This window comes from Chelmon rostratus, chromosome 15, assembly GCF_017976325.1.
Source record: "Chelmon rostratus isolate fCheRos1 chromosome 15, fCheRos1.pri, whole genome shotgun sequence".
NCBI classification, from domain to species: Eukaryota; Metazoa; Chordata; class Actinopteri; order Chaetodontiformes; family Chaetodontidae; genus Chelmon; species Chelmon rostratus.
This window is the reverse complement of record NC_055672.1, coordinates 11,023,421-11,046,307: the sequence shown is the minus strand read 5'-3', so window position 1 is coordinate 11,046,307 and position 22,887 is coordinate 11,023,421. Positions and strand designations below refer to the sequence as shown.

The following is a 22,887-nucleotide window of genomic DNA, read 5'->3' as shown; positions in this document are numbered from 1 at the left end:
AATCCTAATTGAGGTTTATTCACACCAGCATTAATGACAACAAACTACTTATTAAAAATGTAAATTCACTCAGTGCTTTTGCGTGGAGGTTAGGTGAACTTTGACATGCAAATTTTCACCATTGACCAATTGCAAACCATCAGTGCTAAACTTAGCATTGAGGGAACAGAGAACCAACATGGAGGAAGCTATCATATTGGCCATGTCACACCATCTAATTTTATACAACTACATAACCATATACAACCAATCAGTAATGAGACAGGAATGAAAGTAGCAATACGCTCCCTTGAATGAACAGTGTTAACTTACTCTCCGAATAATGACACTTTTGCATGTCTGCAAGCTTCCAGAACAACACTGTTCGCCAGGACATGCAAATTAATTTTAGCAAGTCACTTTCTGATGTGATCAGGCACTTTCAAGTGAAAATGTGAAATCCTAAATATGTTCCTTCAAATGTTCCCATGGTAGAAACACATCTTAAACCTTCCTCTCTTTCTCTTTTGTGCTCTTTGTCAGTCTTGTTGCTCTGATCCCGTCCCAGTGTGGCAATAGCAGACTAATTGTCAGGCTGTTCCTCTAATGCCTGATTCTGGGTTAGGGGGCAGCTGTCGGCTCCCCTGAGCTTGTAAAGAAGGAGAAAGTACAAGAGAGAAAGAAAGAGAGAGGAGGAGGGAAAAAAAGCAGGCAGGGAGGAAATCTGATCTTGCTAACATTTCCTGAAATCCCTCTAATGCTACAAGTGCCAAGTACCACATCCAAAAGGCATAGTAGATGGAGCAAAGTGTTAAAATCTGATCTGCTGAATGGAGAAGGTGTTTCAGTATTATGTTGTTCATACGACTTGAGATTTTGTATCTGTCTCAGGCCTATTCAGCTGACAAGTGTTTTCCGCATAAGAGCCTTAATATAGGCTGCTACATCAAAGAGGTGACTAATCAGGCTGATGATGAGAGGTGTCACAAAGTGTCAATCCTTCAGGGTCGCTGCCTGTCTCCCAGGGAGCCTACTCCATCAGCTCTGACCTCAAATAACGCAGCACGTACAGACACGCACACATGAATGCACATGTACAACCATGCTTACCCCGAACATGTGTATGTATCAATGTGCACTCACATACACATATAAGTGTATGTGTAAGCGTTTTCTCATGCATACACAAACATAATGTACTCATGCATGCTAACCCAGCAACAACCATCTCATGGGGAATCAGTGTGAAGGATGACTCTGTGCAGTGATAGGCCTTTGTAGATGAGGGCTGGGAAAAAGAGGTAAAAAATGGAAACTCATCTTGACGTATTTGGGTCAATTTCACGTCCATGGCCGTTGCTTGGTCGGGCCTATTTCTAACATAAGTGGTGGCTGTAATTAATGGGTGATAACAGACACATTTAATTGACTGTAATCTATCCGATGAAGTGAAGAGCCTCCTTTCTTTTAAGGACAAAAGCCCGCTGGGAGGTCGGAAGAATCATGCCTCATCTGCAGTGCTGCAGGCATACAGTATAGAGTGGACATAGAGTGGACCATATATCAGTTTAACAATACTACAAGTCTGTGATGCTAAATAATTAAACCACACAGCACATTTAAGACAATGTAAATACACATCATTCACTATAAGCATGACTGCATCTTCCTGCATGAACAAAGTTTAAATGCAACAAGCCAGAATAAAAACTGCCTGGTACTTAACATAAAACTCAATAAATCTGTTCAAGCAAGCATTGCACTGTATGTACTCACTGCTGCTTGGTTCTGCCCGAGAGCTCACTATACAATCTAGATCCTCCATATGATAGAGAGGAGAAAATGCAGTCTGCCAAATCCTCCTCCCAGAAGAGGGGCGAACACTTATTTGCATTGAAATGAACTGTCTGAGACATGCGTGTGTGTGTGTTGTAACCATGGTGTGTACTTGTGTGTTTTGTCAAGGGGGCGTTGTGTGTCGACCTGCATGGATCACTAGTGATGAGGTGACTCCTCAATCTCACCACCCGCTCTCCAGCCTCAGGGGGACCTCTGTATCTGGCTGTACTTACACATAGTGTATGTTTTCTGTCCACTCCCTGTGCTGCTGCAGTGCTCTCTCATCCCCAGCATGATCTACAAGGCTGGCACGCATTGGCGATTCGATGCCATTGTAAATCAACATGACCTTAGAAAATCTGTTTTAGAATCAGTTATAGAATTCACAATGTAAGAGGTCATGTCGTGTGCAAAACTCATTTTAGCCACATTCTATATCAGGGTGACATGATTTCCTATTCTGCAAAATTCATGTCATGTCTCCCACCCTCGTTTAAGTGGCATATAATATTTGGCCACCAATAAAACAACACAAACACTCATGTGTGGACATATTCTGATTAGAGCACAAAATTTCATTTGTAACACTTTTATAGACTATTAGCTTCAAGCTTGCTAGAAGGTCCAGTTCACTCGAGCCTATTGAGGTGTATCCTTGACAAGCCTTGATACTAAAGCGTAAGCCTACTGTTCCTTACATGTAGCCTTAAACAAGCCGTCTAAACCTTGTAAGATCGGGTTTTGCTAGAACATTAGTTTGAACAACATCAACAGAGAGTCAATGGAGTCTGGCAGAAAATAAGCTGTGGTGCATGATTTAGAAAACACCCACAACAAGAAAGACTGTAGTATGATTTCAACTGACAAGGTCATTATTCCAAGAAAATGTCTATTTAATCTTGCAGAGGAAGTATTTAAATCCTTTACTTTGGTATAACTAAAAATACCACACAGTTAAACTACTGCTTTACAAGTAAAAGTTCTGCATTGAAAATCTTAAGTCAAAGTATAATCAGGGAATCATATATCAGAACCTTAGAGTATTATTACTCATGCATTTATGTGTAAGCAGCACTTTGCTGTTGTAGCTGCCTGCGATGGAGCTAATTCTTAACTATTTTACATAAGCCTGCAGCAATTATATTCATTATGGATTAATCTGATGATTATTTTCTTGATTAACCAATTGATTATATGGTTTGTAAAACCGCAGAAAATAGTGAGGAATGCCGTCGCAATTACCCACAGCCCAAAGTGACACCTTCGCGATGATTGTTTTGTCCGATCAATAACTGGACAGAAATGGTCAAAATAATTACAAGGAAAAGCAGGAAATCCTCACATTTGAGAGGCTGGAACCATGAAATGTTCGGCATTTTGCAAGAAAAAAAAATACTTAAATGATTATCAAAACACTTGCCAATTAGTTGTCTGTCAACCAACTTATTGATTGCTCAACTAATTGTTTTAGCTCTGATTGTACACACTCTGTTGGGTAGTTAAATCCATCAATAGAGTAGAAGTATAAAGTGGCACGAAAATAAAGTACCTCAAAATTATATTTATGTAAAGCACTTGAATAAATGTTCTACTACTGAGTTTGAGTGAAGGAAAAATTGCGGACTGGTTTTGTGAAGCTAGTATACGAGAATCACGTACTTAAGTACCAAGCAGTACAATCATTTTACTGCAAGGAGCAGTAATATTATGATTAAACCTCTCAACAGAAATCATTTGAAATCAAATAGGGCTATAAATGAAAACCAACAAAAACAGCACACAGAAACACGAGTCCCTCCTCAGGGAAATCATATTAAAGGATTGGGTCAGGCAGAGTTCCATTAAAAAAAGACCATGTTTACCTCTACACAGACATTTTCTGAGGCAATGTAAGAATTCATGACTGCAGTGGCCTCTCTATTCAGACATTATGATATGGAATGAATGATAAGTATGAACTTTTGCCATGGCTCTCATAGTGCAGAAACTCAAGTCGGTGGATTTCTTTATAATCATCCCCAAACTGATGCTGTCCACGTTTGCTTGCTGACATCTTTACATTAACCTTTCCGCAAATAGAGAAGCAATAAATTATGCTGAAAGGAAAAGCCTAGATCAATCTTATGAACAGAGTGGACAAGCAAATCAGCTGTTTGATAGAGGTAGACCAACACATTAGTATTGCAGCATTCAAATATCATGTAACCTTTTCACTGACAAAAGATATATATTTACTGTGTGTCTTGATCTTGGACCTGTGCGTGCAGAGATGTCGACACAAGTCTGTGTGCCACATTGCTGTTGCTATGCAGACGTTTGCAGACACCTTTGGCACTGCAATGCTGAGATGTTATTGGTGCGGTAGCTGAGCCCAGCCTGATGTTCAGATTGAAAGGCCATTTCATTACCACTCCATTATTCTGTCTGATTGCCTTCTTGTTAGCCGTCTGTGGGAGGATTTGCTTTTGCCCTGAACAGACACTCCTGAAAGGCATGCCTGGCTGTTTGACGTCATTTTCAGCCAGCACGGAGGCTGCATTTTCCAGCTTACAGTTAGCGTAGGTTTAGCAAGTCTACAGAGAATGGCATTCTCTATTGCTGCATGTTTATGCAAAGACAATTTGCTTGTTTAAAGAAGCGATGACCAAGATTCCCACGTTCAGCTGTTGAAGTCACCACTTCACTGGTTAGTCCTTTCCACAAAGGCTCTGATTGGCTCAGTTGATTCTGCAGCCTGGAAAACAGCCATTTGCCAGAGCGACATAAGATCTATTTGAATTGCTCAACAAAATTTGAGATGTGGGCGGCGATTCAGAGGTTTGGAACCAGGCTAAGTGGAGCCTCCTTGTGCAAAACATTATCTATGGATCACAGCACGTCTCCACTGAGTGCTCTTTATAGGTAATCAATAGGCGAGCTGGCTCATGATGGCTCTCACTCATTACAACTCTTTAATAAAAGCCCACCCTGCGGTGACTGCTGCTCTGGGTAGTATAAACACACACACACACAGCCATATGGGAAACCAAATCTCTGTTTACACACACACACACAGGAAAAACACAAACTCACAAACATGGAGCAAGCACAGCATCATTCGCTAGCAGGCAGCTCAGCCCAAATCATTTATGTCTGTTGCAACAATATTAATCATTTATACACTTAGAACAGTTGTGAGATGTCCTGTTGGTGAGGACTTCTGAAGTACCACCGGCTTAATCAATATGCGCATCTGCTTTTTGATGGGGTGCTGGGTTGAAAATATCAGGAGACTCTCAAGTAAAGGTGACACACGCTCTCTTAAATGCTCCAATCGATGCTCTGTGTCTCGCATTTATCAGCAGCTCAACTACCATCCTCAAGTTGAAAGCACCTTTTCCTCCAAATTGCGTGGTCTCCTTCACCTTCAGCGACCGATGGTTTCCTCTCTCTCCCCAAGCAAGAGGTGTTTATCCTTGTCGAAGCTTCCCGGTCGCTCCAAAACAGCTGCTAGCTCGATCTCCCCGCACATATGGCATCAGGTGACGAAAGCCCGCTTCTCTGTATTTTCCAGTGAGGGGGAGGCCTCACACGAATATATGGGGTTACGTTGTCATATGTGAAGGGTGAGGGGGGCACAGATGTCATGCTGCACAGGTCAGTTTTCCATGAACGACCCACCAGCTTGCTTACATATGTCAGGGCAACATACAGACATAAATAGAGATGAGGGCGAGGAACTCAGGAGGAACTTTAACTGTCAAATACCTCAGTACTCAACAAGCACAGACGATTTAAATCCAATGAATGAAGTTGACGAGGTAAAACATCAAATATATTGTCTATGTACTTCAATTGATTATATATCAAAAAGGATTAGTAAATAATCACGTTTTATTTATGGTTTACACAGCATCTCAACGTTTTTGGAATTGGGGCTGTACACCATCAATGTGGCACACAGAACAAGCCACACACACACACACACACACACACACTACATGAGAACATAACAAACAATCACTATCTCATATGATTGTTCTGACAGTCAAATCGAAACAACACAAGTCTCCACGTCATAACATAAGCATTTTTATGAAAAGCTGTCATCCAGCATGTGCTGGAGCTGATCCTAAACGGATACAGGAATTCTGACATAAAATCAACCCTCCACATCGACTTTTAGCACTGGTACACGAGCAAACATCACTGCTGAAACTGAACGGCTGAGAACGACAGCTGAAAATGAACAACAGATAACCCTACGCCTAAGCATCCTTAAGGTGCCAGTATCTGAGGGGAAGATGACCTTTCTCTGCCAAGAATAGCAGGGCTGTGGGGAACAAAAGCTGAGATGACAAACACACAGGGGAGATTGTGACCCCGCAGGGTCCAACGCACATGCTCTCAACACAAGCTCGAATTCTAAGCTTGTACACCTGCACCACCATTGACACGCAGTATACAGTATGTATTAAAGTCCCTGAAAATCTTCAGCATTTCTCTAAAACGTTACATTTAAATGACTAAATAAGCAACAATCCACAGTAATGTCAGGTGAAATAACATCTTCCTGTATTATTTATTAAAATGAATAGTACAGCCTTTTGGGGGATGTGCTCAGCTTCTTTCTTGCAGAGAGTTAGATGAGAACAGCGATACCACTCTCATGTCTGTATGTTAAATATGCAGCTACTGCTGGCAGCCGATTAGCTTAGTATAGCACAAACACAGGAACTAAGGGGCAACAGCTAAACTGGCTCTGGCCAAGTTCACCAGATCTGCCTACCACAACCTATAAAACTCACTAATCAACAACTTTTTTCTCCCTGGGGTCCTTGTGGTTACTGTGAAGTTGCCAGGAAACCACCGCAGACTCCAGGATGTGACTGCGTACATCACATCACAACAACCACTTAAAATCAGTGACAAGAGCAAACACAAAACAAAACTGTTCTAACTTTGGCACATTTGGCTGTTATTGTAGGACCCTCTTATACTGAGAGGCAGATTGAGAAAATCTGTGGTTTTCTGGGCCTTTAAGATGTGAGCATAGATGTGGCAATCATACTGGAACACATCCACATGTATCCAAACACTCTCCACCATCCTACACATCATCCTGACTGACAAGCACATCAACCGCCAACAGAACCTTGATGCACACAAAACACTCAAAGACAGAGTGTCTCATATTTCAGCCTTTGTGCATCTTTGTGAGAGAAACAGCAGGGAAAACTGCTGTGTTGGTCCATCACTGAGGGTGTCTGCAGGCCACTGAGTAGCACTGTTACTATTACAAACAATAAAGGGGGAAGGTGAGTCGAGTATCCAAGGCAGTCTGATCCACAAAGCCTCGAAAGCATCACAGAGCCGAGATTTCAGCATGTCTGACAAGGGAGGGGGCCCAAATGTCTCAGGTACTCATCGCCTCATTCCATCTCCCCGTGCCTCTGTGCATAAAGAGAGCACAGAGAAGAAGAGCAGCAGGACACGCTGAGTATGAGGGACAGAGATGAGGTGAGGCAGTGAGTGAACGCCATGGGGGAGCCGGGGATGTGCGTCTCTCCAACCACACTGGCTAAATATTTGATGGTAGAAGGTGATGGAGAATAGCTGAGGTGCGAGGAGGAGAATCATGGGTGCATCTCCTTCGGGAGTGTGTAAAGTGTCCCAGGCATACAGGGGGCTGGAGGGGGTCAGGACGATACAGGAGTTGCCACAGTCTGCCAGGTGAATTATTCATCTTGCTGAGGTCAACACTAGAACAGCATTATGGGTGGCTCGCAGCAGAGAACAAAGAGGTAAAGGCTTTTAGCACATACGCTACACTGAACAAAAACTGAAAACCATGCATAGCTTCAGCTACGTAGGAGAGAGAAAAAGGCAGCGTTAGAAAAAAGGGGAAAAATAGGAGGAGGAGTGGAAGCGAACAGACGATGAGAGATAATGTAAAAGCCTTCGTTGCTGTCGGAGGTTAGGTGGAGTTAATTATGTGGCTCCTGTTGCAGGATGTAGCACGAAAGGTCTCCCTTGTGCCGCTATCAACAATAGAAAAAAACAAGAAAGAATTGGAAACACTGGGTGTGTATACACCACCACAGAAGGCATTCCAGATCCTTGACCCTTACAGCGTTTGCTGATGTGATCAAGAACATTGGTTTTCTTGTTTTTGTGTTCCGTAACATGGAAACATTTTTTTTGTTAGAGACAGACACAAACAAAGAAAATGGCTCCAAGTGAGTGAAAGTGTTTATCAATAAGCACTGACAGTGGTTTTTATACAGTTAGAGTACTGCAGTTTATGTCACGCCGCAGCTTATTATTTAGACGCCTGAAAAAACTACTGTTGATACTACATTGAGATTGTTTATACTGACTGTGAATGAACTACTATTCATTTTACTCCTTTCACAATTTTGATAAGTAACTACAAATGTTTTTAAAAACATGGTGACAATGTAATCTGGCAGTCATCTCAGTTCAGTTCACATTGGTCATCAGGTCATCAGCAACATGAGAGCCTTTGAGAGACGTCCAGCAACAGCCTACAAAATATGATCTCAAGTAGATCATAGCAGGCATAATCTTTGTGAAGTGGACATATTGATGTTTATATCCCCTATATTGATTTTGAAGGTCGTGGACAATGTGTGTGCCTGTGTGTGTGTGTGTGCAAGTGTGTGTACCTGTGAATGCATGCCTTGTGTGACAGAACAGATCCTGAGAGTAAATAAGACAGTACTGTGGGAATTTTCTCAATGTTTGCACAGCAGTGACTGTGCACCCGACTACACACACACACGCACACACACGCACACACACACACACACACACACACACACACACACAGGGGTCCTGATAGTGGTCCTCTCTGCTTGGGCGACTGGTGTGGTACCATTATTATTTACAGATGAAGCTGCAATGAATTAATTATGCAAACAATGTACAATGTGCATTCTAAATTATAATACTGGGCATTGCCAGGAGCCTATTTAAATATTAATCTTTTCTTCATTAAAAGAATTTTAACCATTAGCAATGTTGCAGCACAGAAAAGCGAAAGTGCTTGAAGCATATTCTTTGCAGATAAAAATTGCGAGTGACTCCATTAATTTCTGAGCACACTTTCAGCTGGCAGCTTGCATGCAAAAACATTCTCAAGCTGCATTCATTTGGTTGTTACTGGTTTTAGAGCTGAATAAAGTCAAATCAAGGTGTGTCCTGAGATTTGTCACGTTTGTCATGCAGTGTTTCCACACCAAATTGTGCAGCACACAGGTGACCTGTGTGGCCATATATCTGAGGCTTGAAGGTTCTAGCTTCAGGCCACCACCACTGGTTCTCAGAAAATGCAGTTTGGTGCAACTGAGCTTTTATAGAGTATAACACTCAAAGATGCCATTAAGCGGCAAAGAGAGATTTTAGGAGACTTAGGAGCAGGTGGTCAGCGAGAAGCACAGATTTAAGTATTACGGCCCCAATGAGAAACCACCCAATGTGCTCCCAGCCATGGTTATTCATTGAATAGCTGTTACTACAAAAGTTACCAGTGAAAACAGTGTCAAATATTATTGGCATTATAGACACTGAGACAATCCTAGAGCCCATTTAAGATAAGATCAGATAAGCCTTTATTGATCCCCAGAGAGGAAATTCGTTGTTGTTGCTGCACCAAAAAGGCAGAAATGAGTATAGATTAATAGATGGTACACCTATAATGATGATAACACTTCTACTTAAATAGATGTTTACACTTATGTCAGGTTCAGGCTACACTATACAGTATCAGCCTGACCTGACAAAAGCAGGGTGTCGGTCATGTCGCTTGTTTTATTCTGTGTGGTGTATCATTTTTTCCTTCTCTCACCAAGCATGACAAATTTTGCACAGCCTATGACATCAACCAAGAGAAGGCAGAAAGTGCTCTTCTGTGCACAACTCTAAACACAGCTAAGTGAAAGAGGAGTGACGTTGGTAATTTTCTTCTTTCTTTTTTTAGGCTTTGTTGAATACAAGACAGCCAGTATCATGCACGCTGCTTTACACAACAAAACTTGTTTACATTGTTGTTCCAGGAAGTAGGTCCTATTTCTGATGACATCACGCAGGTTGTGAAAGAAGGCAAGCTAGTAGTCTGTCATTTCTCTTCACAGGAAGTATTTAGGACTCTATAATCGCCTAATCTGACACAGTGACCATTGATGATGGTGTGAAATCCAATCAGATAAGAGAGAATTGATCTGTAGGGATGGAGGGAGCGACGGGAATGACAGCCTGTGAAGATGATAAAACTTGTTTCGCTCATAAATGCAATCCACTAATTCACATGTGTTTGCTTATGGAAAGTTGTTAGCTTAAACTAGCTTAACTGTTGTTGTAGCTCAACTGCTGAAGTGCAGAAGTTATTGTTCTGTTATTTTTGGCAGTAAATAAACAGCTTTGGGTGCATTACCACTTCTTTCTGGCCAAACCTGATTTGCATGTAGCCCAGGAAAAGCAGTATGGATTGCAATCAGATTTGTGATCTGGCCATCAGAGACACACATTTAAATGTCTTTTCTGAACACAAGGCAGGCTGTAACATACACAACACTTGGAATGCCGTTGTTTGTCTACATTTACTTAAATCGCATTTGGATTTTATTTGGATATGAGACTCTTGAAATGATGAGTGCAAATGGGACTTTTGGCTCATATGGTCTTGTGAGGAGAAGAGAGGGGTGATGATGTGATGCAACACTGCAGAGAGGCGGGGACACAAAAATGTGAATGTGGGCTGTTCTGGTTGTCCGCCTGAAGGCCTCTGAGGATCTCTGATGGACCGCCTGGTAAAACATGGGAGCCTTTATTCTCTATGACCCTTGTCCTTGTACCCTTGTCGTGGGTGGTCGAATATAATAAGGTAACATCTGGTTCAGTGGACTGGACTGGCTTTCATTTGCTACGTACGTGCAGAAGCTAAAACACCCACACACATACCAAAAGACCCTGTTATTTTGAGGCAAAATCCAACAGACGTTGTGCCCCTCAGGTATTGTCCTGGGTTGAAACAGCAGAGTGAATGGAGAGCCAAGCAAAGCAAGCCAAGTGGTATCATTCTAGTTAATTAGTAGTAATAGCAATACTAGCAACAAAAATAACTCTTTGTAATACTCCTGTGACTGAAAAAAGCCCACAAATGCATTTTAGTAATTCTACAGGGTCAGCATGATCACATTTTCCTGTAATTATTTTGCTCTGTAATTCTGCTCAGAAAACACCAACAGCTGATCCATGTTGCTGACCTGCATACCAGACGTATGATTAACCTCTATGTGTAACAGCATGTCGAACAGGACAGGGATGAATTAATATGAACAGGATGAATGAGTGACTACCTATAAAGATGACGATTGAGTTTTTGTTTTTTTCACTTGCCCACTGAATTTTGCATTTGTCATTTAAGAAAAAAATGGTTGCTTATGATAAAAGTGTCATCATTTTGTCTTTGGACTTAAGGAATGTTAGGAGAATTGTAAACTAAACAGCAAGTGTTAATGAATTTTAGTTTAATGGCAGCAATCATTTTGTGAGAGTATGTCTTCTTTGTCAAATAATGGATATCACAATTTGTGCTAAACTCTGGATATATGGTATTGTATACTCATATTTTCTGATGGCTAGGGGAATATGAGACATGGAGCCAGATGGAAACATTAGAGATGGGAGCCAGCGAAAAAACTGTTGTCTGGAAGTGGGACAAGACTTGGCTGGGACAACCTTATGGGGATTTGTGTGAGTTGGGGGGGAGGGAGATGTTGTGAGGGGGGTTTGGGGGGTTCTTGAGAAATAGGGCACATTAGAATGTTAGAATAGGGTCCAATTACATCCATTAGAGATAGTGAGGACTGTGACTGCCACATGCTGACATGCCTGTGTAAGAATGGAGGAGATAAGGTTACCTCTGTCAAGGAAACGTGCTGAGAACGGGCAGTAATAGGTGGTGGGTCTCTAAAGACACAGACAGGCAGGAGACAGACCCTAAAAATGACAGGTGTGTAGGCATTATAACTGAGTAAGGACTCACCTGACAATCTTAATTCCTCAACAGTGACTTGTACTTGGAATCATGTCTAGAGAACTCCATATTCTCTGAAGACTAATGCATGTTGCATTTGAGGAAATGCAGTTCAGTGGTCCATTTAAGTGTCTCAAGCTCAAAATTCAGCTTGTATAATATTATTATATTATATATTGGTTATTTTACTGTTCTCTCATCTTCAGTGTGCTTAGATTCTGCCCACACCTGAAAAGCATGAGAGAACTGTATCCTGACACTAGTAATAAAAATCTATTCTGTTTCTATTGTTTATTATGTGTGTCCTTGCCTGCGACAACAAGTTAGTGAGACTGTGTGAGAAATGCTATTTGTCGTTTGTTTTGCGAAATTGTGCCTTTTTTCACTTTCAAGCGGCTGGGCCTATTTGTGAAGGTGTGGCTGTTTATGAAAGCTGACAGGCAACCTGGCGCAGGGTGCGAATGCTGATCCAAAGCGGGCTGGACAAATGTCTGCACACACACCAGCATTCTGTCGCTGGCTGCCCGCGGAGATGTCAAACACAATGATGTGGTGAGAGGCTGCAGGAGAGCTCCCTGCTCGCTACAAGGAAGTCATGACACACACAAAGGCACACACAAGGACACAGATTCATACACAAGAATGCACATAAAATGACATCAAAAAGCAGCACACACACTGGCTATCAAATGGCTGACTCCCCATCCACACAGACACACACACACATACACACACTGAAGGGACCAACAACAAAGCAGCCACATCAACCCGATCCACCTTCAGACTAGAACGATCACCTGTCAGCAAACACATGAATGTTTGCACTATTCATCCAACTCCATTGTCTAATTTCGACAACTCGATAATTGTGTTACACATGTCAGGCCCCCAGAGCCTGGACAATCCTGCGAATCGTTTCAAAGTGCCCCAAATTCATTAATTACAGAGTCTGTTAATCTCATTGAGATGGGGGAGGGGGGGTGGGGGTTGGAGAGAAGAAAAGGACCCTCATAACTCATCCAATTAAGTAATTGAGTATTACTTGGATTAAAGGGAATGAAAGGAGGAGCCCCTCTGTGGACGTCTGGTTCCATAGTAAGAATACATACATTGCCATCTACAGATTACTAGTAAGTATGTGCTAAACCTCTACCTATCCATCCAAAAGCACAACTTTCACTTAGAAGCTTTCTCTAACTGCTTCCCTCAAGTCCTCTCATAGGCTATCTGACAGTGTGTGTGTGTGTGTGTGTGTGTGTGTGGATTGGCGTCAGGCTTTTGTTCCAACTGAACAAAAACATTAAAGAAAGTTTTGGTTACTGCTGACCACTCAGTGCTGTCTGACACAAATTAAACAGACAATAGAAAACTCAAATTTGTTAGTTCGTTCAGACCTGCAGACAGAGAAAATATCACCTCACGTCAGCACTTCACTTTTAAGGCATCCAGTGTGATTGCAGCACAGGATTCCACTATAAATCTTGCAAAATTACATTTAGAGAGTTCACAAAAGGCTGTCATAGTGCTGTCAGGTTCAGGACTGAGAGACAGTCATGCCAGGTGAAGTGGCATGGTAAATGACAGAACCAGAAGGGAAGAACACAACACAACGCTGCTGACCAGTAGCGGTGACTTGAGGAGAGGCAAGCGAGGCCAGGCGAGTTCTGCTGGCCGGGCTCCGAACACTGCAGCAATCGAAGTGGTACTTTGTTTAAGTTGCAGACTGCCTGTGCCAAGATGCCAAATTCTATTTCATTTTAAGCATACTGCCAGCCGCAGGGCTCTCTGCCATTTAAAGAGTGGATCCCATAATTCTCCTAAGTGCTTCACGTCGCAAAAGGCACTATGTACAAATTATTGGACAAATCAACAAACGCAGAGCCAAGTTCTTAATAAGGTGCTCCTCTCAAGCAATTAGTAAAAGTGCATTATCAACCTGATGGAACAACAGAGGAACAAATATGTTTCATTTGGAAAAGGAAGACCAAGACCTGTCCATCACAGCAAAGTAAAAGTTTGAGAGGGTCAATCTTAGACCGAGAGTATGATGTGTATGTATATCTGTTGAGTGTGTGTGTGTGTGTGTGTGTTGAGCAGTCTGCCTGTCTGCCTGCAGAGCAGCCCAGATTATGCATGAATCGGGCTGCTTATCAGCTGACCTTTAAATTGGAGGCACAGAGCGACTGCAGGCCCAAGGGCTGCCGCTCATACCTGATTGGCTGCTCCGCCTCAGACCTGCTGACAATAGAAATTAACAGAGCCAGGTGGGCATATCCGCAGGCGGCAGAAGTATGGGGTGGAGGGAGATAGGGGGAGGTGGAGACTGCATTAATATAAAAATATATTTCCGCTATTTTCCGCAACTGTCTTTTCTTAAGCTTGAGGAGAGAAGGAAAAAGTCATTATGTGCTGTGAAGCATGCTAACGGTGGAGCAGGTAAGAACAGACGAGCTCAGTATTACCTGGATTTCATCTCTCGCTCACTCACGCTATCTTTCCTTCCATATCTCCCCCTTCTCTCTCTCCATTCCTCCCACTCATTCTGTATTTTAATGGCAGAGGGGTCTTGGCATGCTGTGATTGCTTGATAGATAGATATCTCCTGTTGGAGAGGGGTACATGGAAGAGGAGACAGCGGCTGAGGATGAGGTGTGTGTTCTGTCGTCCGCAGGGACAAGGAGTTCTGTGTGTCTGTTGAGGATGATAAATTGCATGGGGGGCCATGGGTTTGTGTGTGTGTATGTATGTGTGTACGTGTGTGGGAATGGTCCCCTTCCTCGTGTGGCTATGTACACAGTCAAAGCATGGCAGTGAATTCATTTTTCACAACGGCAGCTGGAAAAGGTCATTAAATAAAACAAATGTTTGTGAACAGGAATCCCCAGGAATTAACCTCAGCACCATACTTTACGCCACAGTGTAGTGTTTTGGCAGGAAATGGGAGCTTTACGTTGTATTGTGGACAAGACCACAGGTGGCTGAGTACACTGGCATATGTTTGGGCTTCTGTCAAATTAAAATTTGCCTGTGGTGAGTGTATGAGTATTCGTGACGGCCACACACGTGTGTGACAGTTACATGTACATGATCTCCATCCACAGATAATGGAGTGTCGTTGCACTCCTCGTTCTTGACCGTCCCTGCCTGTCTGTTAGGGAGCAGGAGGGGTGACTAGGTCAGCCAGTTCTTCCTGTTTATTTCCATTCCATTGGTCAGCGTGGGCTGCAAGAGATCCACTGTATTCATGAAGACGTCTAACATGACCCACGAGCGTGTGTGTATGTGCGTGTTGTGTATGTGTGTGTCATGTGATACGCAGCTAAAGCAAGCCCACGGGGGAAGACAGAGTGGCCAGCCACAGCACTGCATCTGTCACCAACACAAAAACCTCACCAGTCGCTGAGGAACAGAAGACAGAGAGCCACAATCACAACCTCTGTGTGTGTGTGTGGGTGTGTGTGTGTGTGTAGGCTCAGCAATGCATGTGGGTGAGACCTTATCATGGCTGGCCACATTCCTAGCAGGATGATAAAAGAGGCCAAATGAACCAGATCACAGCAGCGTGTGTGAGCAATACACTGTAAGTATGAGCGTGTGAACCTATACATAGGTGTGTATGACACAGTGTTTGTCAGTGATGAATAGGAGTTTAAGGACCTACACCTTACAGATAAGTGGAGAAAATCATCTGGACAACAACAACAATGCTACAATGCAGGCTCAGATGAATACCAGAGGAGCCCTGCAGGCAAACATCAACTACATGCAGACACAATGCACAGCCATGTAGAGGCTGAAGATGTCACAAGAAAATAGCATACACTGGGTGGCATGTCCTTGTATAGCCCTTGTAGCCACTTACACAAAGACTGGTAATAATGTTGACTGTAACATACATGCAAAGGCTGATATCAAGCTGAAACAGATGCCTTTTATCATTTTGTGTGTTGGCAGACATGTAAAAATAGACTGCAGAGCACTAAACTGCAGAAGTAAATGCCTTATTTGCAGCACTTATTTTTTTTCAACTCAAGCTCAATAGGCTTTTATGTATTTTCTTTTAAAACAAGTTTGTCATGTTTGTGGTTCAAATTGTTCTTTCATTACTGTTATCTTTGATTGAAAGTTTAATGTTCAACAGTAAAATATCTTGACTCAGACATGCCTTCATCACAAAATGTTGAAGTTATATCTCAGTAAAAGCAAAGGCATACTGGCATATATTGAGTAATCAGATTTTAATAATTCTCACAAATTGATACCAGTATTGCCCCCAAAAATTCGGAATCTGTCGCGCTCTAGGGGAAGGTATATTCAGTAGTAGGGGTGCACAAATGTGGTGTTAGCACCAATCAGACAACAGTGTCCTCTTTTTACAAATTTTAAATCTATAGGATCAGTTTTATTTAAAGCCAACTAAATAAGGTCAGTAATTAATATTGGCACCTGTCTGATCCCCATTCAAGACCCCAGAATAATGTCTCTGTGCAGTTTATACTGCTGCCTTGCAAAACTCTCTTTCTCTCTTCCCCAGATGACGTACTAAAGATGAGTTCCCTTCCTTCGAGCTCAGAAGAGGAATTTGCTGGATGAGGGAGCACATCTCTCCTTCATAAGGAACGTTGTTGCATTTCATTAGGGATAAGATTCATCACAGCAAGCAAACAAGAGAGCCGTGCAAATCGCATTGGAGGAATTCCTACACTATCCTCGGCATTGTGTCTCACGCACACAATAAACACACGCACACAAACAAGCTCATACGCAAAAAAGCACAAAGCAAACAAAAGCTGAGAGAGCTGATTCAGGAGACAAAGGGGTGCATCAAGGACGGCGATACTATGTGATTGCTCATTATTGTGCACTTCAAAATGACGCATTACTGTGTCTTTGATGAGAATGGCAGCCGGCTGCCTGGACTTAAACAAGCATATTTTGTCTCATTGAACAATGGAGCTGTTGCTTCTTCAGTCCCTGAGAGGCTGAGCATGTGGGTCATGAGCGTGCTCTCCTGGTCAGAGGTCCAGAGCCCTGTCTGGGTGAAAGGATACCCGAGGGTCCATTGATGGCTGGTAAGTTCCAGCTCTGACCCTTGAAAAACGGCTCAGAAAAGGCCTGTATACAGACAAATTTAACAGGTCACAACCCTGTCTCAGAGTGGGAGCGACACAGTGGGAGTGTGTGAACACAGCCTAGGGGATCTGTCCCGTGATGAGATGCTGGTGATATCTCAGTGTAACCCAGGCTCTACAGCAGTGGCTGTCGGCCTATTGATTCACAGCTCCAGCAACTGGGGAGACAGGGACGGAGTCAGGTTGTGTAGCCACAACTGGGACAGTGTGCGATCATGTACATGCGCGTGTGTCTGTGCGTTTGTGCGAGCACGTCGTAGAAGTCTAGTAGAGCATTATGTGTCCGAGGCTAGCAGACCTAAACAAAAGTGAATAGAGAAGGTTGGAGACAGAAAGCTGAAGTCAACAGCTGCATATGGGACACAACCGATCTATTCATGACAGACGCACACAAATGTAGACACACACACTTGGCACATACTGGACAGTGGCCTGGTTGTGGCTCAGGAGATAAGAGGGATGCCATGCGAGCTCTGTGAGTTACAGTGTGGGAGAGCTGAGGGGAGATGTTACCACACACTACTAGACAGTCCTCTGTGTCTTCTAGTGTGTTAAACACAATGACGGTGTCTGTCTGCTAGAGGCAGCACGCTGGCTCCAGTTGAGACAGCCGGACGAGCGTGGGATGGAGCTGGAGGTGTATATAAGTGATATTAGATAATAGATAGACTTCAATGAAAGCTTTGATATCAATATAAACAAGCCACATAAAACAGAAGAGAGGCAGAGGCAAAGACACACAGTGAAGGGAAGCGTGTGAGAGAACAACAACCCTGAAATATCTGCGTATTAGAGAGAAAGAACACAGAGTTCTGGTTCACACAGAGTTTTGTCCCCAAAAGAGAAGTGTGTATTCTCTCTATTTGAAGTCGTATCTTTATGTGTTAGCAGGGAGTGGGTGGCGCAGGACATGAATTCACAGCTTATCTAACACTAAAGCTCCAGATGGAAATGGAAGAAAATAATACTAGAAAATATACTAACTATCTATGAACTTATGTATGTTCTTACTTAAATAGAAATACTTGCATGTTGTAGTTTGTATTGTATTCAAACTTTCTCATCACCATTAAGTCTCAACTCTAACCAAACTTTAGAAAGAGAGTAACTCTGCTGGATGCCCACAAATTGCTGAACAGGAAGCAGTGTCCTTGTTAGGCAGATTGGGTCCTGTGCTTTGGCAGCTGTATGGACCCCTCTCCGGCCCAGACTGGTCTCTCTGAGAGAGGTCAATAGCAGGGACGTCTGCCAGGTGAGGGGTTGGCTTAGGTTTAATCGATGCCCGCCAGAGGAGGACAGACAAGCGGATGGGCAGGTAGACAGGCCGGCACAGTAACTACCAGGCAGAGATAAAACTATTCCTGGTGGGGTTCACCGGCCAACTGCTGAGCCTGTGCCGCAGCGGAGAAACTCACGCTTCAAACCGGTTTAGGGGATTGATTTGACAGCTAATTTACAGAGGAGATTTGCATACGGCCACGCGCTAATAAGGCAGGCTTTTCTCTTCCATCCTTTGTCTTTCCTTGCTATCTCTTTTGGCTCTCTTCTTCCTTTTTTAGACCTCAGCAAATAGTAACAGATAATGTAAGCGAATTAAAGAGACAAGAGATTCAAATTGGATATTGATTAAGAGACTAAAGCCTTGTGTTTTCTCCTGTTAAAGCTTGTGTTTAAATGATTGATTCACAATGTCACTCTCCACATCCTACTGACTGTGTGGCGAGCAGTGTTCGGGATTGGTCGTGCCTCTAAACCTTCAATGGGTCCACATCATGTCACACCATGCTAAGTGCTTTGACACTGCGGCACAAAGAGCCCTGCCTATCTCATGCCAATCTCCCCAGGTCCTGGTGTCACCCAGGTGGAGGCTTTCAGAGAGAGCAAGGACAAAGTCTCCACAGCAGCCCCACACAATGCAGCCTGACTGACAGCAGAAAGGAGAAAATGGAGCTTCTGTGTCAAGTGGGTGTTTAAGTAGGGAGAGGAAAAGGAAAGAGGATTCAGGGAGAGGCACATACATTGGCTCCACAGAGAAAAGAACAGGTAGAAAACAGGAGACTTTCTGCCTGGGCGTGGCAAGACTCAAAGTCAAACAAAAATAGATACTTAACATCTGCATAGCATTTCACAGAACTGAGCAGCTCTGTGAAATCACCTGGTTTAACCTCACCACAGGCTACACACTACACATGCCTTTCACAGGCTCAGAAACTTTCGCCGTTCTTCAATTCACTGACGTAGTAGCAGAACTAGCACGAAAAATGATTTATAACAGAAAGGGCCGTGCTCACACAATGACTGCTCCACAAAAGTGCAAAGACACGTCACGCTGACACACCATCTGTCCAAAGATTACACTCAACCATTTGCATGGCTGGAACTTACTCTTCATGTTCTTAAAGATGTTGAGAACGGGGAGGATCTGTCTGAAGTACGGCACCAAAGCCTCCCCCACCATGTCTCCTGACATCGCCAGATGCTGCAGGACCTTCAGGGTGTTGCGGATCACCTGGCGGCTCCTTGTATTCAGGGCATCTGGAAGGCAGGGTTTGGCAAAGGTCACTTAATGGAAAAAAAGCAAGAAGGAACAAAAGGAGCTGCAAAGACAGACCAGCTTTTGGGATGTAAACTAGATTTATAAGTCGTTTGCTCAGGCAGGTGGAGGTACAGTAAATGCAGAGTGACTGTGACAACTGCAACTATATGGTACATTGGAGTGGGCTTAGCAGACACACACAGCAAAAATACGCATAAATCTTGACCCCTACACACTCCCTTTCCCTTGAAAGCATTTCCTTTATAGCTGGGCTTTGATTTAGACTGGCTTGTCTGCAATCAGTGATTTCAAATGCACTAGGGAGGCAGGAGTAAGTGAGAGCCAATCACGGGGCTATTTGGCCTACAGCTGCACTTAACTCCATCTCCCACTGATAGAGAGAACAAAAGGGAATGATGGTGGAAGAGATGGAGGGCTAGAGAGATCAAGAGAGACAAATACAGAGATAGAAAGAGGGGGGAAAAATAAAAGACGGATTGTCAGAAAGAGAGATAAAGAGATGTGACAGGCAGAGGGCAAAGGGTTAGAAAATAACTGTGATTAGCAACTAAGACTGACATATTTTTCCAGTTCTTTTTGCTAGTTTTATTTGTGCTCTTTTAGTTTTTTTTTATGTGAGCTTCTGCATGAGTGCTGGTAATTCCCTTTGTGCAGACTGTCAGCTTAAAACAGCATACCCCAAGTTAGAAAAACAGACCTGAGCCATTTCTCTTTATGAAACCTTAAATTGTCATTTGATGCCTTCTTTCCAAAAAAAAAAAAAAAAAAGGATGGTAATGGCATCACAGCATTTATTTTGCCAGTAAGCACCTACAACCACAAAAAATGAAAGGCATGAGAAAACAGCATTTCAAAAGAAAGACTCAAAACAAAGACAACAGAGCGTGAGCAGAGATACTTGTGGTTGACAGAGAGGAGGAAAAAACATACTAACAGGTGAGAGAGAGATAGAAAAGGAGAGAATGAGTGAGAGACATGGTACTTGTTGAGGAACATTAAAAAGCAAATTTTAGATCAGGCAAAAGACACTACACCAGAAAATAACAAAAGAAATGATGCTATTTAAACCAGCTTTTGGTCTTAATGCGAACAAATGGTTGTGCAGAGTATCTGCACTGTACCGCAGATACAGCACACGGCACCAGAGCTCGCTCTCTCCCTCTTTTAGGTCTTTTCTCTCTTCCTCCCTTGACACCTGACTGTGCAAGAGGGGCGGTCACATTAACTCTCCGGGAACAAATGGCTGCCAACAAGACTAGGGAAAAACTAAAATGATGAAAGGTGTTTACTCTTCAGTCATGCTGATGATGACAAAGCTCACTGCCACAAGTGCAATAAAGTGTTTTACAAGCCACGAGGAGGCAATGCTACTAATTTGGTTAAGCGCCTGTTGAGCGAACGACATAAATTCACAGAGATGCACAGTCTTCAAACGCTGTGGCACAGTCCTCCATTGTACACAGGCGATTTATCTTCCTCATCGACTGCTAGGCCTGTCACAATTATCACATAATCACCTGATTGTGATTACTTGAGCAGACCGTGATCATTTTGCACAATCGTTAACATTCACTTAAACGAAAACAGCTGGAACAGAAATGTCATTTTTCCATCACTGTAAATTCTATTAAAATTTTGGCCTACATCTGGACCTGGCTAATGTTAAAAATGTTAGAACAAATAGAAAGAGAATTGGGTGTGTTTCCATCAGCTGGTTGAGGCAAACAAACTGTCTACCTGAGCAACTGGTTCCGATGTCAGCAAAAAGACACGCTTGGCCTTCAGTACTGTTGTTAGACATGTTTTTTTTGATTCAGCTCATATGAGACCATGTTTAAGAGTGTGTGTATAATCAATTAGGTTTATATTTAATAGTGGCATAAAATGAACTGAAAAAACAATTAAAATGTTTGAATGACAATTTATCATCAACTAAAATTTAATTGTGAAAGCCCTCTCCGCTGCAAGTCATGTTACTGGGGAATCATTTATCCAACTGTTTTTCTCTCATTGCCAATTACAGAAACTCAATTTGAGGTATCCAACAATACCAAGACCCGAAATCATTTTATGTTTTTATGAGGCATTGCTGTGGCACTATAAACTGTCTGAACTAATGACACTGACAAAGAAGCGGCTTTTAACACGGATCAATCACATCATGGTCGATACGTGATCTCCTTAATAGGGTTAATACTTATCCAGAGCATTGGATCAGTGCATCCCTTCATCTATTTATTTATATTGTTCATTTGACAGACTCATTGGACAATACATTTATTACACCAGATACAGCTAAAAGCTCATTTTCATCTGTGGTCCCTGAGCAGAGGCCACCAGTGATGTGCAGGTTAAAGAAGTGAAAGATAATTTGTGGTGAATTAAAACATTACAATTTGAAAACACATGTGATAAAACATTGATATTTCAATCAGAAAAAAGAGGACCATTCCCAAACATTGGTAATCAAAACATCATTAAAAACAAACATGTACAAGAATACATGTCATATTGCGCCACAGCTGTAGAGACAGTGTTCATGACGAATAACATTGGTGCTAAAGAGTGAATATTTTCATTATAGGGAATAATAAAGCAATGTTACTTCTACTTTCATACAATTCGCTTCTGTTTCTTTCAAATCAATCAATAGACAAAATACCAGGAAAGTATTTCTAAGTACTTTCCAGGTATGTCTGTGACAATTCTCATTCATCCAGGTCATGCTATTTCTAAGTGCTTCCAAAAGCAACTGGACGTGCTTGTGGTTCTTGAACGCCTCTCATCCGAGAGGCTTCTTCAGTTCTAACTGGCTGGTAGGGAGTCCAAGGCATTTATCCTCTTGCAGGATCATTGACCTGCCCAGCTACCACGTGAGTCGTTAGGGTCACATGAGTCATGGTGTTAATGGGTCAATGGGCCAGTACCACTACTCACTGCCTTCCAGTTAGAACTGAAGAAGCCTTTTAGAATCACAAGCAAGTCCAGCTGCCTTAGAAGTACCATGACCTGGATGAATGAGAATCTTTACAGACATACCAGGAAAGTACCAAACCGATAAGCAGTAAGAGAAGAAATTTCAATGACACTCTGACAATAGCCTCCCCTGGCACCATACTGAAACTGACTGAGAGAGAAAGAGAGCAGCAACCCTAAAATATTGTGTATGACAGTTAGAGCAGTCAGAGAGGAGCATACTGCATCACCCACAGTCTGTGTTAAAACAGCTCATATGCAAATACAAAGCTGTCACAAGCACACACACACGTACACTCACACGTAACAGTCGCACATTTATACACAATCAGGCGAGCATGAACGCACACATACGCACACGCGCA

The 22,887-nt window shown here is 42.7% G+C and overlaps 1 protein-coding gene across 1 annotated transcript in view; it reads right to left on the bottom strand.

Moving 5' to 3' along the window:
- The window catches only part of pacrg (PARK2 co-regulated), a 124,779-nt gene that overhangs the window by 35,946 nt on the left and 65,946 nt on the right, over positions 1–22,887 (bottom strand). The window contains exon 4 of the mRNA XM_041954034.1: positions 19,375–19,524. Within this exon, the coding sequence (XP_041809968.1) occupies positions 19,375–19,524 (150 nt within the window). The remainder of the gene's footprint in view (positions 1–19,374; positions 19,525–22,887) is intronic.